The sequence below is a fragment of the Strongylocentrotus purpuratus genome, unplaced genomic scaffold (genome assembly GCF_000002235.5).
Source record: "Strongylocentrotus purpuratus isolate Spur 01 unplaced genomic scaffold, Spur_5.0 spur5_scaffold_13, whole genome shotgun sequence".
Taxonomy (NCBI): domain Eukaryota; kingdom Metazoa; phylum Echinodermata; class Echinoidea; order Camarodonta; family Strongylocentrotidae; genus Strongylocentrotus; species Strongylocentrotus purpuratus.
In genome coordinates, this window is record NW_022145598.1 from 12,815,660 (window position 1) to 12,832,723 (window position 17,064).

Consider the following 17,064-nt stretch of genomic DNA (forward strand, 5'->3'; position numbering starts at 1 on the left):
TTTGAAACCAATTGAAAACCTTGCAGTCTATGGGGCTGATTCATGGTCCAATTGAAGTCCCATTTAAGTCTTATTGGGGCTAATTGGTCAAATTGAAACCAATTGAAATCCCGATTAGAGTCAAATGGGGCCAATTGGTCCAATTGAAAGCAATAAGACCAATAGATCTACCAATAGGCACAATAGGACCAATATAAACCAATAAGACTAATTGAACCCAATGGGACCAATAGAAACCAATAGAAACCTTCATTTATGTTAGCCTGCCTTTTCGATTAGCATGCTAAAATTAACCTGCAATACGTATCTCATGAATATTCATTATTACTTTACACGTCTCACAGAAAAATACATTTATCATGATTAATTGTTAAGCAACTTATGACAATTAATGCACATATCAATTTTGTGATTGTATTTTTCTTTGGCAATTATTGACCAATAGATTATTTGTCTGATCACACTTACATTCATGTTTTAGCAATAGATATATTGATTATACGATTACTAACCAATTTAAATAGCATGTATATTTTCTATATATACGTGTATGAGCCTGTACTTTTACAAAAGTCAATCTAGTATTAACTTCAAATGATCTTTGTGATGGAGTTAGTCTAATGCAATTGAGATTAGAATATTCCTATTGGTGGAAACTTGCAAATATTGATTATGAAATATCAATTTATCCCCCGTTCCTCTGTCAGAGTCGATATACCAATAGAAGTCTTGTACTGATAATGATGGCAATCAAATATCTTCATTTTTGTTAGCCTGCATTTTAGATTAGCATGCTAAAATTAACCTGCATAACTTACATATTTCAGCATTTTTGCAGGCTAACAAAGCAGGTTAATTTTGCATACTAAAAAAGCAGGGCAATTTTGCAGGCTAATTGAGCAGGTTAAAATGATTTTGCAGGCTAAAATAAGCCTGCTTTTAAAATGTACAGGCTAAATTAAGCCTGCCTAATTTGCATATTTCGGCGTTTTTGCAGGTCAGTGCTTGCTAAGGAATTAGCCTGCTTTTTAGCAGCTATGCAGGCTTGATGCAGGCTATAAGCAGGCCTGCCTTTTCGGTAAGGGCTATCGCTAAGCTCTGTTTGCTCCTGGAAGTGGATTCCTGAGATTTTATGTGTTAAATCGCGTTAAGGTGATATCATAATAATGGATCATGGTTCATTGGATGGCACATGGATCTGCAATATTTGTGGTGTAATTTAAAATAAGTGTTAGAAGTGCGAGCCTAGCAACGCCTCCCCTTTATGATATATTAGTGGACCGCTGTTTATTGGATGGATTCAGTCACTCGCCGTAAGTTTAGTAATTTAGCGGTCTTCGTTATCGCGGTCTTACATCGCAAAGGATTTCTTCTGACACAAAAGGGAGAACTGACCATACCGAGATTGAACGCTTTCGCAAAGAAACATTAACATTCAGATTGATAAACACTATAAGAGTGAAATTTGATACATCGAACAATGACAATCAGAAAAAGGATTGTTGGAGATATATCCCATGGAAGGACTGATAGTTGAATATTTAAATATTAATCCATGCATGAAATATGTTTTATAATATGTATACATAAGATATTGGTAGAAATACATGCAACTCCTGTTGTTTCCCTTTTTTTGTGCATTGAGGCCAAATATCAGATTTGGGGTTATAAAAGGAAAAAAACAAAAAAAACAAAAAACAAACAAACAAATAAAACATGACAAGGGTTGCAGTTATTTCACATGTGCAGAAATTTCTATGTTATGTTTATATGCAGGTTGTATCTGCTTGACAACATAATCCATATGGTGACATATGGAGACTGAAAAGGAATTTTCATCAAGAGTAGTTAAATCCTAAAATGTATCCAAAGCTACTGTTTGTATTAGGAGTAAAAGAAAAGGAAAATTTGTCTGAAATTTCAAAGATATGTATATATGTTAATATAAACTTGATACAGTTTGGAGAAAATGATTAAGTACAGCCAGTGAAGATTTAGAAAATGTTATTATCAGTTACATACACGATGGAAGTTATTTGCATAAGAAATACCTTTACCGTAGATGAAAGGGTTTGATTTATATGTATATAAATAGTGGAGTACGTTTTATTTTTACATTTATGTGCTTTTTCATAGTATGTTAACAGATTTAAATGGGATGTTTGTGTTATTAACCGAAATACAATTTCTATGAAAGGGTTGTATGATAGGATAAGTTATGTAAATGTTCATTGAATGTTCACATTTAAGGGGCCGGAATGTTGCATACGATGTGGGGTATTATGACGTCAGAAGCGAAGTTTTGGTTATTTTGGGTTTAGCCATAGAGGGCAGTTGCGAATTTGTTAGGGAAACTAAAACACGTTGTTGCAGTTAGTTATCGGCACTGAAAGTGCACCATTTTTTGGTATTTTGACACAAGCCCAATGTTGTGAGTATTTATTTACCTCTGTTTATTGAAATATGATGACTATTGTTGTGTTTGATGCTATTGGTGATAAAAATGAAGAAATGCAAATAGTGTAAAATTAAGTAAGAAAATTGTTACTCACGTACGTAAATTTACGTTGTGTGTGGGCATGCAGTTGTGTATAAAGTCATTGGGTTAGAATTAATTTCGGTAAACGTAAAGAAGACAGATATGAATATGACAGAAAAGTTGTATTATTATTAGTTTCAGTGGATTATGTTAGAAATGTATGTACAGTATAAGCTGTCCAATATTCAGTTGGTTTTTTTTTGGATTAGTATGAAAGACAAAATGTTTTATAAAGAGTAGTTGACAGAAAGTAGGTCAGGTATGCCAGGGGTCATTATAGATTGGTAGTCTTTCGTGGAGCCTGTTATTAAGATTTAGGTTACCACTAAATGATATGTTGGGCCTATTATGCTTTGGTAATTAATAGTGAGTCAATAGGTTGTATCAAAGGAGCTATGAACTCATCTTAGCAGAAATATGTAAAGATATTTCCTAACTCATATTATGCCATTTATTTACAGTTATTTACAAACCTGTTTATTATTTGACTGGATAAGATAAACAAATGTTGGATAGATTATTTGATTGTCATATCAGCTATGCTAAGTAGCATATTGGATGCATTATTCTAGTAATGCTTATGATTGTGTTTTTTATCTTTTATTAAAGGTTGAACCTTGCACCTGCCAGTTTGGAGTCTTGGTATCACAAAAGGGTGTCGCTGTGTTATTCATTCGTCAATGGTGTCTTTTGGTTAAGTGAATTAATCGTCAATCGTCAATCGTCAATCACAAAAACATTTTTGTAACTTTTGTAACTTCGTTTGTATCGAATTTCTTTTGATTACATTTCATATTGAGATAGGTACGAATTTCCACCTTTAATTCTTGTATCAAATATACAGCATGTATCCTGTGCTTTTCACATCTAAAACATTCTCTAACATAGTTTCTATAGATAACAAACTGAGCGAAGTTTAAAATAAGATTGACAAGATTCATTTCTCTTCTCTCTATTTCATGACCTATTAAAAGAATTTCTTCGTTCAAAAAGATTTTAAAATTAAACAAAGTATCAATTAATTTGGATACAATCTTCCAAAAAAGCGAGACATTCTTGCAAGCCAGGCGAAGGTGGTTAGTTGTATCTGGAATCTTACATATATCACATAGATTATTATTTTTAATCTTCCATTTACATAAATTGTCTTTACTGGGCAATATTCTATGAAGATATTTAAAATTAAACTGCTTAATTTTGTTGTCATTTATAAAGTAAAACTTAAAAAATAAAGTAAAACTTTCCTCGTATTATGAATAGCGACCGTCATTTCTTTTTATGAATTGCAACCCTCTACTCCTATTATGAATACCGAACCTCATTTCGCTTTATGAATAGCGAGTCCTAGCGACCCTCCCGTCATGTTATGAATAGAGACCTACATTTGGTATTATGAATAGCGGTCCTCACGAGAAGTGACCCCCAATGTAAATTATGAATAGCGACCCTCTTCTCGTTTCATGAATAGCGACCTCGATATCGTATTATGAATATCGGTGCTTATGATTAATGACCCTCAATATGAATTATGAATAGCGACCCTCATCTCACGTTATGAATAGCGGTCCTTATGATTAACGGACCTTATTTCTTTAAAAATGATGACCCTTTCCTCCCATTATGAATAGCGGACCTGCATGTATGGTAAGTTCCACGTGATGAATAGCGGTCATTATGAATAGCGAATAGATCCCGATGATATCTAACTTGTGCATGTACTCCACATCAAATAGCCCATTATTGTTGTAAAGAACTTATTAGCTTGCACCCAGATCCCAGATGTTATGTGTTTGATCTTGTGATTGAAAACAAGATCAGACACATCATCATAATTTCCCAAAACTTCTGAACAAATAGCTACGTTCAGACGGAGAAAAGTTACCCTTGGGGAAAGCTCGTGTTAAGAGCTAGTCGAGGAAAATAATTATGCCGGGGTATATGGCGGGCCAAGCATCCAGCCGGCCAATCAGAACGCAAGAAATTGTACATATATACAACTATACCAGTGGCGGATTCAGGGGGCACAAGGGGCACGTGCCCCCCCCCCCCCCCCCCCCCGGTAAAAAAAAGGGGGGAAGGGGGAAGAGAAAGGAAAAAAGGAGAAGGGAAAAAAAGGAGGGGGAAAATAAAGAAAAGGGAAGGGAGAAAGGAGAAGAAAAGAGGGAGGAGAGAGAAGGAAGAGGAGAGAAAGGATCGAGGGGAAATGAAGAAAGGGGAAGAGAGAGAGAGAGAGAGCAGAGAAAAGGGGAAAAAGGAAGAGAGACGGAGAGAAAAGGGGAAAAAGGAGAATAAGGAGAAGGAAAAAGAAAGAAAGGGTAAAGATATCATAAGGTGTCTTTTTTACCGGAAAGGGGCGGGGGGGGGGGGGCACGCAATTTTGCAGTATGCATAATATGGTGTCCCTTTTGACAGGCATTTAGCCCCCCCCCCCCCCCCCCTTCTCTCTATCTTTCTCTGTCACCATAGCCAGTTCAGAGGTGTCCCTGCCCTGCAAACTACTGCCAATGTTACAAGTGATCTCGAAAGTGAAAAAAAATCCATACCCTCGCGTTGTCACTCTTTCTTTTAATAGGCATCTATACAGTTTCTTTAAAAAAAATATCGGAACACGCCCCCTTCGTCAACATCTCATTGTAGCACCCCTTGTTTCCCTCCATCTCTTATTTTTTATTCTATTTTTAATTTTTTTTTCTTTCTCTCTCTCTCTCTCTATCTTTCTAGTTCGTTTGTCTGTATATATTCCTCTCTTTATACCCCCCCCCCCCCCCCATCTCCAGTATTTTGATCAGTTGATCAACCAATTCTAAATTTTCACTTTACTTGTTCACATCCTTTCACACATCTATACACTACATACCTTGGAAAATGTAATAATCAAGCAGAACACCTGAATAAATATCTACTCTTGTATATAAACTATATTATAGCATTCTATATATACTCCTGATTGGAACAATAAATACATTTGTAAATTTTATTAAATATTCAGCACAATATCGCACTCAGAGCTATATTTAAGGGGAAGTCCATCCTGACATTAAGTTGGCTTTCATAAAAGTAGAAAAATTAGAGAAATATGTAATATATATATATATATATATATATATATATTTTTTTAATATCTAAGGCAAATATGAAGGATTTCGCAAGATTCGTCACTGAGTTGCCAATTTGTGTTTGATTGATCGCACCTTCAAAAATTCATAACTTTCTCATATTTGATCGTTTTTTGCTCAAACTTCACTGACCTGTTTGAACAAGTTCTCTAATTGTTCTGCTTATAAAACAGGGTGGACTTCCCTTTAAACACTTTGTAGCACAGAGTATAAACAGGGAACAGTAAGTACATGTACATTCTCTGATATGAAATGTACATTGTATATTCCCGATTTAAATGTACATTGTATATTCCCGATTTAAATGTACATTGTATATTCCCGATATAAATGTACATTGTATATTCCCGATATAAATGTACATTGTATATTCCCGATATAAATGTACATTGTATATTCCCGATATAAATGTACATTGTATATTCCCGATATAAATGTACATTGTATATTCCCGATATAAATGTACATTGTATATTCCCGATATAAATGTACATTGTATTATCACACATAACATTAGCTACACATACATATTATCATAAAAAATTGCAATGCAGACGAAGTAGAAAAGACAGGATCGTCTACCAATGTTCTTACAACCCACTTTCCTGAAGAAACTACATCACATGCTTCTTTTGTGCGACAGATTGACAACATTCTGTAATGCCTTGCGCTTGAACGGTGCACATGCTAACAAAAAGTGGGACATCCCAGTCAACTGACAGCCCATGAGACCGACAATGCCAGCAGAGTGAACCCTCAGACAAGTTGTCGGAAGGCTCTTGCAGGCCGCGTATTTTTATTTACACTGTAGCCTGTGATTTTACGGCTTTAATTTCAATGAAACCGCTCGCGGTGAGTCTAGTCTTTATTTCAAACATGTGGTGCGTTAACAATGATAATGTACTCATCTCATATTCATATTCAACTACAAGTGCAAAGTTATAAATATCAACATCAATATTTTTACACATAATGAATTAGTAGAGTTGTAAGATTGTATTGACTCTATATCGACCCCCTCTCGGCCGGTATGAGGTTTGCATGCTATATATATAATATAGCATCATCATCAGCTCATCTCATCTAGGCAATCAACGATGCATGAGCTAGCTAGACCCTTCGTGAGCGTGTTTATTGAAATTTAAGACATAAAATCAAAGGCTGCCGTGTAAAAAAAATTACGGCTGCGGGCCGTTCTTCGCATGAGCCTATTGATAACTCTTCTGGAGGCCCACGAGACAGTCATTATAATCTCATGATCTGTAGCACATTACAAGAACCAATATATATTTACATTGAAAATGTTCACATAATACCCATGTATCAACAAAACATGGAAAGATCTTTGGTCTAGTTTGTGATTTACACAGTACCTCACATAAGAAACAAATACTAAAGTCATTCCGACAAAAATTGTGGACCGGTACATCCAATATCTATACACATAATTGAGTAACAGCTTATTTGATTCGTTAATATTACAGGGGTGGTATTGTTTCCCAACTTAAATTGACAGGAAAGATTCTAATTGTCTTCATAACGCTGAAATTCTCCCCCCACAATAGTAATTCATGTAGAAGAGCAGTGTATCAGATGAAAAATCTTTCCAGTAAAAACAAATAACGATGTTCTACTAGTCTTCTTCTAATTAACAACCAAAAACAACAGAACTTGCTTTTGATTAGTCAAATAATTTTTGAATTGAATGAATGAATTGTTGATTGTAGTCTCAGACCAACTAACGAATCTTTAAAAATGCATATCGCTTTAAAAATGAGGTATGTGCACTTTCAGACATCAGTAAAGATGAAGGTGTGTTGTGGTCAAGTGGATAAGTTTCTGGACTGTGAACCACAAGGGTTCAAATCCCTACAACAGATATAACGACATTTGGCGAAACATTACCGGTAATCTACATTTGCCACAATCCATCCAGGCAAGGTAGATTAAATGGGTACCTGGTAGGATTATTCCTTAAAATGCACCGTGCCCTGATAACGGCTGCCAGAGCTAAAGCTAGGGTAAACATTTCCAAAGCCCTTTGGATGGGCATAGGGACTTTATAATAAGATTTGTGCTATACAAGAATAGGTTCTTATTATCATCAAAGTTAGTAGAACACACAAACCTCTTGTTTGGTCTAATCAGGAATATAGGATTCACAGAAAATTGTGTCAAGTTATAGCAAAGCTTCACAGAAGCCATACAGATGTACATGGATGTCCGATTTCTAGCAGTTACGACTCAGGATCAGATCGGCTGCTTCCTCGATGCTATCTACAACAAAGTCAGCTTTCTTCTCTAGAATTCTCTTGTCGACGCCCCCAGTCAAGACACCTATGAAGAAAGAAAAGAGAGACAGGAAGAAGGGGAGAGGGAGAGAGAGAGAGAAATGAAAAATTAATGTACAGTCCTCATTCATACCCCATAGTACACAAGGCAAAATATTTGGCTGTTGCCCAGACATTTAACAAGATAAGCTTAAAATATAATCTTGTTATCTTAGCTACAATAATTCCTTGACCTGGGATGTGACTAAACCCAATAAACTACGAAAATACATTAGCATCTTGTAATGGTACATTATCTTTCATTTTCTTTCGGCAACATAACTAAACTCTTCCTGCCATTGTATGAAAATAAGACAACTGTCGGGGAAAAATAATAATGTGCAAACCATACCAACTCGGCTTCTTATTCAAATCTAGAGAAAACTGAACTCTACTAATTATTCTGTTTGACATTAACTGCCTGCCATTGTATACTTGTGTTTCCTAAAAACCCAACGCAACTTTCTTCCCGTTTCCTGCCATTCTTTAAATTATCTATTTCAGGAAACGAGCATTGACCCATTCAACGCTAGGCATTGTGCAAATGAATATACTATGTTACCTGCAGGAACTTCTTATTTAGTATTTAAAGATAAAGACCAGTTATGGTCATGCGATTACATTGTGAAAGAAACGTGGAATCGATCAGAAAAGGTTGATCATCTAGCATATAAGTATTGATGTGTACTGCAAGGTAATGGAATCATCAAAATGATAAGAAATTTGGCCCAGTCTTTGTAAAGTTATAAGCACTGTACACGGAAAGATGTATATGGGACTACGCGACACATGCACGATATCTATCAGGTTCAAATAGATATAATAATTTACCAAATATATCATTTAGTAGGCGGTTTCTCAGCAAAATTTGTATCATCACTTATTTGTCAAAACATATTCTTTCACATTATTGGTAATAAGAGCTTCCATTTCATATTTTGAGAGGGGGGCGTTTCCAAAACTGGTCTTTACCTTTAATGTTTATAGCAAGAAGAGAGTTGCAATGAATAGGGGGGATAGTCTGAAAACTATGGTATCTTTTATGGACATGTAAAACGCCAATTGTCATAACTCAAAATTACAAGTCCTTGGTTCATTGTTGTCTGTTCAACGTTGGCTATGTAAACATAACGTAAAACCAGACATCTGCAAACAAAAAACAATAATACTAGCTGTGCCTAATCAGCACAGTTTCAGGTGTGTATACTAACATCAATTTCCTTGACATAAAAGATCATTTTTTACCCCCCAAAAAAGGTAAAAATCGCGTGATTTTACATGATTTTTTTCTCAAGGGGGGGGGGGGGGGGGGGGGGGGGGGGGGGGCCCGGGCCCCCCGGGCCCCCCGGGCCCCCCCCCCCCCCTGGATCCGCCACTGCCTTGGCAGACCTGCCAACCTCTGGAGTTCAAAAACTGTATTATTTAACCCCCAAACTTGTATTTTACTGACAAAAGTTGTATTCTTTAAAAAACAACACACACTGTTACACGAATCAATGCCTCTTATAGTTCGTACTTACAGGAAGAATTTTTTGTATGGATCATTGGTTTAATATACATGATCTCGTCACGACTGGTGTGTTCGATGAACCAATGAACATCCCCAAATTGCCCATGTGAGATGCTTGTAGGATACTTTACAGGACAGAATCGTTTTTCCATTTTTAATTTTTTTTTTTTTAATAAATTGTATTTTATTGAGGCAAATCGTACTGTCGTAGTTGATTCTAAAAATCGTACGAAATACGACTAAATCGCAGGACTGCCTTGGGCACTTCTGACCAAATTGCTGTTTCCCAGTTAAAGCAGTAGAGGAAAGTGTAGGAGTGCCTCACTTACTTATGACAAGGCCGCATTTTGAGTTCTTGCCGCACATAGCATCAGTGATGGTGTCCCCTACGAAGACGGCGTTCTTGGGATGTACTCCTAGTCTAGAACAGATCTTGAGGGCGGTATACGCATCGGGCTTTGGTTTGATTCCAGCGTCGTTTCCGCAGACCACCATGTCGACCAGGTGAGACACGCCTAGTCTGTCCAGAGTGCCTTCCGTCATGATGCGACTGTCTGCAGTGTCAACAGCAATGTAATAGCCCTCGTCTACAAAGGAGAAAAGGAAGAAAACGATATGTATCTTTGTTAACACCGTGAAAACCTACCGAGAACATTCAAATTTCCATTTTTCTCTTTCATCTTGCATATCTTGATTTGATTTGATTTGATTTATTTATTTCTGTTTTATTTTATTTTTTCTTTTGCATTATAAACAAACAATCATTGCAAATTTACACATGACAAAAGAATATAATTAAGGCTGGCTGTAACTAATCGAAAACATCAAACAGGAGGGTTGACAAAGTAAGCAAAGCTTGATAGTATGACTACCCTCAAAGGATATTACATAATAATACAAATATGGAGGGAAAAAATTATTGGTAAAAGGGGAAAAAGACAGAAAAAAGAAAGAGGGGATGCACATCAAGATTCACAGATGTATGTGGGATACAACCCCCCCCCCCCCCCTCCTCTCCAACCCCAAATGGTGAATACAAAAGAAATGTTATAGAAGTTGTGAAGATCTATCAATAATATTGGAGTGAGAGACAGCAGGACATCAGCTGCCGATCAAAAGGCCATTACTTCTATTGGCATGGCAATCCATAGCTCTGACATAACGGCCTTCTTTTGGACAGCCGACAAAGATCATAGATGAAACCACAGAGGCATGGACCAGTGAAATGAAGAATAAATGTGTGGTTTCTATTATAAGTGCCTGCCTATTCACTGCCAATCTAACCATTTTCTACCTTTTCCTATCACTTAAGCAGATTTTTTTTTTTTTTTTTGTTGTTTACTTCTTGCATACGTATACCGGTATGTTATTTTGTTTTAGTATAGAGCCCATAACACACAATTTCCAAACAACCCAGCCCAAGTATTGTCAAGCACAGTATTTTGTGGGTAAAATTGGTTTTAGCTTATGCAAGGGTCACTCTGTGGCCTGGACCCACCCTCCTCAGAGGTCGCCAAATATCGACGTCGACTCGACGCCTAAGCCTGACCCTGACCTATTTGTTGTTGTAGTGAAGTCCTAACGTTCGTTTTTCTTCATTGGGTGAAGCTTTACTATACAAATTGATGAAATGTGTGAAGCTTTGATGAGTAATTTGTTTTTTTCTGGTGATGTGACATCGAATCCAATCGGTCGCCTTGTTTGTTCAGGTGATGTGACATCGAAGCCACTACCGGTCGCGTCGAAAATATGTCGAAATCATGTCGAAATCGTGCGTTTCAAAACAACTATTTAATTTTTATTCCCCTCACTCATGCACTCGCAGAGTGATCGTCCTGAGGTCACCGAACTTTTCTCCAGCGAAACTGATTTCGAGATTTCACGAGATCGTTTTCGAGTAGTCTACTAGTCTCCTACACATAACTAGTTGCGTGAGTATTCGCAGTATACGTGCCTGAAAGGCCAGCCTCAATTCTGGAAACGAGACTAGTAGCCTACGAGCTGTCGGTATTGTACCCAGCATGCGCAGCGCAGATCGTGCCAAGTTTTGGCCCCAAGTTTTTGCGAGGTGAGTTGAAAAAAAATAGAAAGTTCAGAGTTTTCCGATCATTTTGAGACGGTACTACTCCGACCCTGTTTTACGATTGATTATTAAAGAAATCTGTGCATAAAACTTAGCCTATATTTTCGCGAGATTTCAATGTTGACGTATTCCACAAAGGTATTACGCCACAGCAGTGCCATGCGCTCGAGTCGAAGCCTTACGAAAGTGAAGCCTCACCTATGGAAAACTGACACAAGTGAAGCCTCACCTATGTAAAACTGACAAAAGTGAAGCATCACCTATGCAAATAATTCAAAGGGTGAAGCCTGGACTAACACATTTGCTGATAAGAGTGATGCTTTGCCTTTGTTTTTTGTAAAGCACATGAAGTGATGGTGAAACCCTGAGGTTACAAATAATTGGCTCAGGTGAAGAAAGGTGATGACCTGAGGAGGGTGGGTCCAGGCCACAGAGTGACCCTTGCATTAGCAGGGGTGATAGTGAGCACCTCAACCACGCCCACTTTGAGTAAAAAAAGAAAGAAGAAGATTTGGGGGGGGGGGGAAATGGCACTGAAAAAAATTCACCCCTTTTGAGTAAGAAAATTACGGAAAATTAGGGGAAAAAAGCGAAGAATAGAGAAAATAAGGGAAAAGTCAGGAAATCGGGAAGAAAAAATTCAGGTAAAAAAAGAAAGGACAGGAAAAAATCAAAAAAATCAGGAAACCGATTTATATCGGGTAATTATCAGGCCTGCTTAGTTTTTATTATAGAACAAACCAGTACCTCTGAGCCTGGAGAAGATACCATGTACATCGCCAAATTCCAGGAGCTCTCCGCAGACCGCAGCATTACCATCGTCAAAGCAATCCTCGCTGACGAGACGAGCCCTCTCAGGGGAAAGCCCCTTTTTCACAAGGAGCTCACACAGGTACTCAAAGCAGACTTGGTTTGTACACTCCATCAGGATCCCGGGTCCAAACATGCGGGCGTCGAAGTTGAACCCCATCGCCTTGTAGATATCATCTTGAAGTGAGAGTCCAGTTGAAGCCTCCATTCTGTTTGGGTGGTTGGGGGAGAAGACATAACAAATACTTTGAATTTGTATGATATCAATCTAGCCAATAAGGGAGTTTACAGATACAATCTGCGCATGGGCAGATAAAGGTCATTTGTACCAAAAAGGTAAAACCCACCAGAGATGAATACTGGATATGCGCTCATGAAAGTTATGTAACATTATTCATTCATGCACCAACGGTACATTCTAAGATACGCAGGTGGAAGTATTCTTTTCCAGAGGGCAAACAAAAGGTATTCATGAAGCACATCTAGGACTTTGGCATTTATTATTAAAGATGCTCAAAGTGGAGTTTCTCCATGTGTAAAAGATCTGTGGATATTTGGGGTCATTTGTACCATGCGCTATCTCTAAAATATTAGAGTACATGACAAAAGTCAAAGAAACTACAATTCAATTGGATGACCGATTTGCAAGCTACTTAATCACACCTTGTAGCTTTTTATCATTATCAATCATATACAGCAATAGTTCTTTCTGTAGTATCTGTATGAGCTCCGACTTTATTTTTATTAATTAAATTAATTAAATTGACCCCCCCCCCCCCCCCCCCCTCCTTGTTCAATTTATATTTTTCCTGAGACTGTGAGCACAGACTTTGTTTGTATAGATCTAGGAATTAACACTTAAAATAAAAGGCTTTAGACCACGGACCCATTTCACAAAGCCTTTTTTCAATGACAAATGACAAAATATCAGTGACAAATCGGCTGATAACCAATCAGAAGCAAGCATTTCAGTAGCTTAAATAACAACTGTCATTTGTCACTGATGACAAGTTTTGTGAAACACCCTTCAGACGTTACATGTAGATCCAGACCTACGATATCAAGGTTCACTCTCTCTATCCCCTTTTGATTAAAACGATCAAAAGCCTACCCCCACCCCCTGAAAGCTTCTTATAGGACTAGACGTACTTCAGGTTCTTTATTTTTTCCTAAAGACAAGTATGAGCACTGACTTTATTTGTATCAATAATTTTTTTATATAAATAAAACACTTTCTATGAATGATCATAAGATAAGCCTCCCCCCCCCCCCCCCCCTTCTCGAAAGATTCTTATAGACCCTAGGTGTACTTTTATGGTTTTAGTTTTAGTTTAACTTTAAAGCTTATCTGCACTAGTTTGGCCAGGAGGGATTAGACCACACAGCGAGGTCACTGACAGGTAGCCATCTCATCAACTCAGCTCTCAAATAACATAAGAAGCAAGAGGATCATGGGGGACCAACAGGCACTGATTGGGGAAGTTTTCTATATAGAGGGAGCAAGTAGCTACAAGGAGGACAGTGGGGCTTTAAGTTTACCTTTCTGCTGTCTGGATTAACCAGGGAGCCCACATAGCATGCATGCAGGTCAGGGTCCCATCTTTGTCAAAGATCACTACCTTCTTCTCAGCACTGGCTGTGCCTGTAGAATAGGGGTTGATGTAGCTATTGCTGTTGTTGTTCATCTTGGAAGATTTCGATCAGAAAAGGAATGTCTATAAAAAGTAAAGATAAAGACATGAAAGACAAGTTACTAGTTAGGTGTAGACTCTGAATCCTTTTCTGAATTCAGTTCCCCCCCCCCCTCCCGCGCAAAGCGCAGAAGCTTTGACGTTTCATTTGATCTAGGCCTAGGCCTATTATTATAAAGAAGACGATTCGTTGGACCGTTCTCGACTCTCTAGTCTTAATCCTTGAAGCCTGATTCCTTGTCTGAATTCAATTCCCCCCCCCCTCCCGCACAAAGCGCGAAAGCTTTGACGTTTCATTAACTTTATAATTAGAGAAAGAAGACGATTCGTTGGACCGTTCTCGACTATTCTTAATCGTTGTCTGAATTCAATTCCCACCCCCCCCCCCCTCCGCAAGCTTTGTTTGACGTACATGTAGGTCTACGTTTCATTAAATTTATTATCAGAGAAAGAAGACGATTCGTTGTACCGTTCTCGACTCCTGTCTTTGTCTGCTCCTTTTTCGTATGTCCTCTCCAAGGCTCAAATTAATTTTTTGTCCACGGGGGCTCTTCCAAACAAAAAAGAGCCCCCATGAGCCCTCTCACAGGGGCTCTTTTTTAATACAAATTTTCATTGAATTGGTACCCATGAATGCTCCTAAATTATTTGCTATTTCATCATGATCATATTTTTAAGGCGGCATTTTCCCTCTTACAACTTTACAAATTATATGGGGGTTACTGACTTTTATCCCGTGATGATATTCTCTCTATTTCTTCCTGTTCTGCACATTCCTCTTAGTCATTCAGAGCAACCTTATTACATTCTTTTGTTAGTCTTGACAATATTATTCAACTGCCAACATCATCTTTGGTCATCCTCTTCTTCTCATAGCATGATAGTCATACCACCCACTTCCAGATTCCAAGCTCTTTCCACGGGTTCATCATCTTCTCCTCTCAATTCATAACCAATAACCCATCCATCTCAATCCACCTGTCTTAATAAGTTATCCACTTCCACATTTTCCTTTGAAAATTGAAGGTTCATTTAACCATTTTTGTGGATTGTGAGGTAAGTTTTCGCAACTGTAGACTAAAGTTAGACTTCTAGATCTCTACATCATGTCATGAAATGATGAAATATAATTTGCAATGTCTCCATATCTGCTTTATTTTGCAATCGCCCCCAGCCCTGTGAACCATCTGACGGAGGCGATTATGGAATGGAGCTCATGTACGGGGGCGAATCGCCCATCGCCCACTTGTATTTTGAGCGCTGGTCCTCTCCCTTTTTTCTCTTCTCTCTTTCTATGTTTTTTTTTTGGGGGGGGGGCAATTGCCCCCTCCGTTCCCCCCCCCCCCCCCCCCCCCACCCTGGCCACTGACTTTAGACTAGTATAGATCTAGACCCTAGTTTAGACTACTCTAAACAAAATCAGAAATTGTTATTTTCCCTCAAACTCAAACTTCAAACTTCAAAGGCCTCAGCTCGTTACTTTCAATTGCCTAACTTACCAAAACTTGTAACTGTCACTGTGAGAGTGAGTGAAGGTTGAACTTGTGAATGGTGCTCAGCAGTCAGCTCAGCGGATGATTATAAAATTCGGGTGAGATGAATGCAGGATGATTTAGTCTAACTTAGAAGTTAGATCTAGACCGAGTAGTCTAGCTGGGCGATAATAAAACTCAGTCTCAAAATCAGATAAAGCCAGCTCGAAGTCACTTGCCTCCATAAGAACTTCTCTCTCGAAATTTAAAAAGGCAGGAAAATATGACCAGTGTTACAAGCAAAACGGTTTCGTAGCAGAATGATAGCGGCGGGGCTAGCTAGCTCAGTCGGCCGGGCCGGTACATGGTCATGGTCATGGTACGTACATGCGATCGCGACGGGCGATGACTGCATACGTACGAGCACTGTACCGGTGCACCTTGTTTACAATATGTGACACTCATGGTGGGGAATCCTTTTTCACATGCCTGTCACATGCTTAGTCGGTGGCTAGTCTTAGTCAGATACCCATTGAAACGTGTGATATTCTTTTCTTAATATTCTTTCTTCAATTTATCGTCAAACTTAATTTCCCAAACTGTATTGATTCCAAAATAGTTTTAAATTAATAATTTATAGCAACATGACACGTTAGCTTCTAAATTGTTGGGATGGGAATAAATGATAAATTGTAAAAGTTCGTATACGGCAGGAAACCAAGACCACGCACTAGTCGTTTTGTAGACTTGTGTTACGTCATAAAGATATAATTCTAGTCTCTCACGATCAGACTCCGTCACTTTATAGATAGTCACAAATAATGGACTCGCCAATTTTGCCATTAAAACTAAAGGGAAAAACCATTTTTTGACAATGACAATTAATAGGGTGTATTAAAAAGGAGAATTAATGATCACTCCATTTTCCTCTTCCTAATAAACTAAACAGTGATCGGGTTTGTTTACGACTTCAATCTCACGACTGTCTATTATAGGAAGACTATACCAGTTTCTATTTCATTTCGGCTTCTTTTTTATAATCCGATCGACCGCACCCACTTCAATATTCTTTCTTTCTATACTGAGGGGGGGGGGGGGGGGGGGGGGGGGGGGGGGTGGGGGGGGGGGGTTGGGGGGGGGGGGGGGGAAGTAACATAGATTTGGTTTTGGCGGGGTTATTGTAAGTACGTGCTGATGCCTCCAAACCCATACCTATTTCCGAGGCGTCATTTTGACAGAAAAGGATGCACTTATATTATAAATTCTTATATAGAGACTTCCTTATAAAATGCTTTTATTTAATTTCATCTGGGTTTTGTAATTCGAAGATGATGGTAAAGTAACCCCCATTTTTATAATGCCAACTGAAATCACCAAACATACTGAATTAGTTTGGCAAGTACCCCCCCCCCACCCCCCTCAGAACTCGATCCTCCCCTAGCCTTATTATATATGGGTTTCCTCTAATTATTACAGCTATACCATACGTAACATAGGATTCATTTTGAAACTG

At 38.2% G+C, this 17,064-nt stretch overlaps 1 protein-coding gene across 1 annotated transcript; it reads right to left on the reverse strand.

Annotated features, from left to right (window-relative positions):
- Nucleotides 1-5,649: 5,649 nt before the first annotated feature.
- On the reverse strand, nt 5,650-15,649 carry LOC586467 (putative pyrophosphatase PpaX). The gene is made up of 5 exons (XM_030982937.1): nt 15,579-15,649; nt 13,928-14,103; nt 12,326-12,597; nt 9,825-10,082; nt 5,650-7,992 (listed from the first exon to the last, which is right to left on the reverse strand). The coding sequence occupies exons 2-5, from the start codon at nt 14,071-14,073 to the stop codon at nt 7,886-7,888; spliced, it is 783 nt and encodes a 260-aa protein (XP_030838797.1). The 5' UTR covers nt 14,074-14,103; nt 15,579-15,649; the 3' UTR covers nt 5,650-7,885.
- Nucleotides 15,650-17,064: the final 1,415 nt, after the last annotated feature.

Coding starts and splice junctions, on each gene's coding strand:
- LOC586467 (XM_030982937.1), bottom strand. CDS start 14,073: ATGAACAACAACAGCAATAGCTACATCAACCCCTATTCTACAGGCACA. Junction 12,598..13,927: donor TTAATCCAGACAGCAGAAAG/GTAAACTTAAAG, acceptor CCACCCAAACAG/AATGGAGGCTTCAACTGGAC. Junction 10,083..12,325: donor TATCTTCTCCAGGCTCAGAG/GTACTGGTTTGT, acceptor TCTCCTTTGTAG/ACGAGGGCTATTACATTGCT.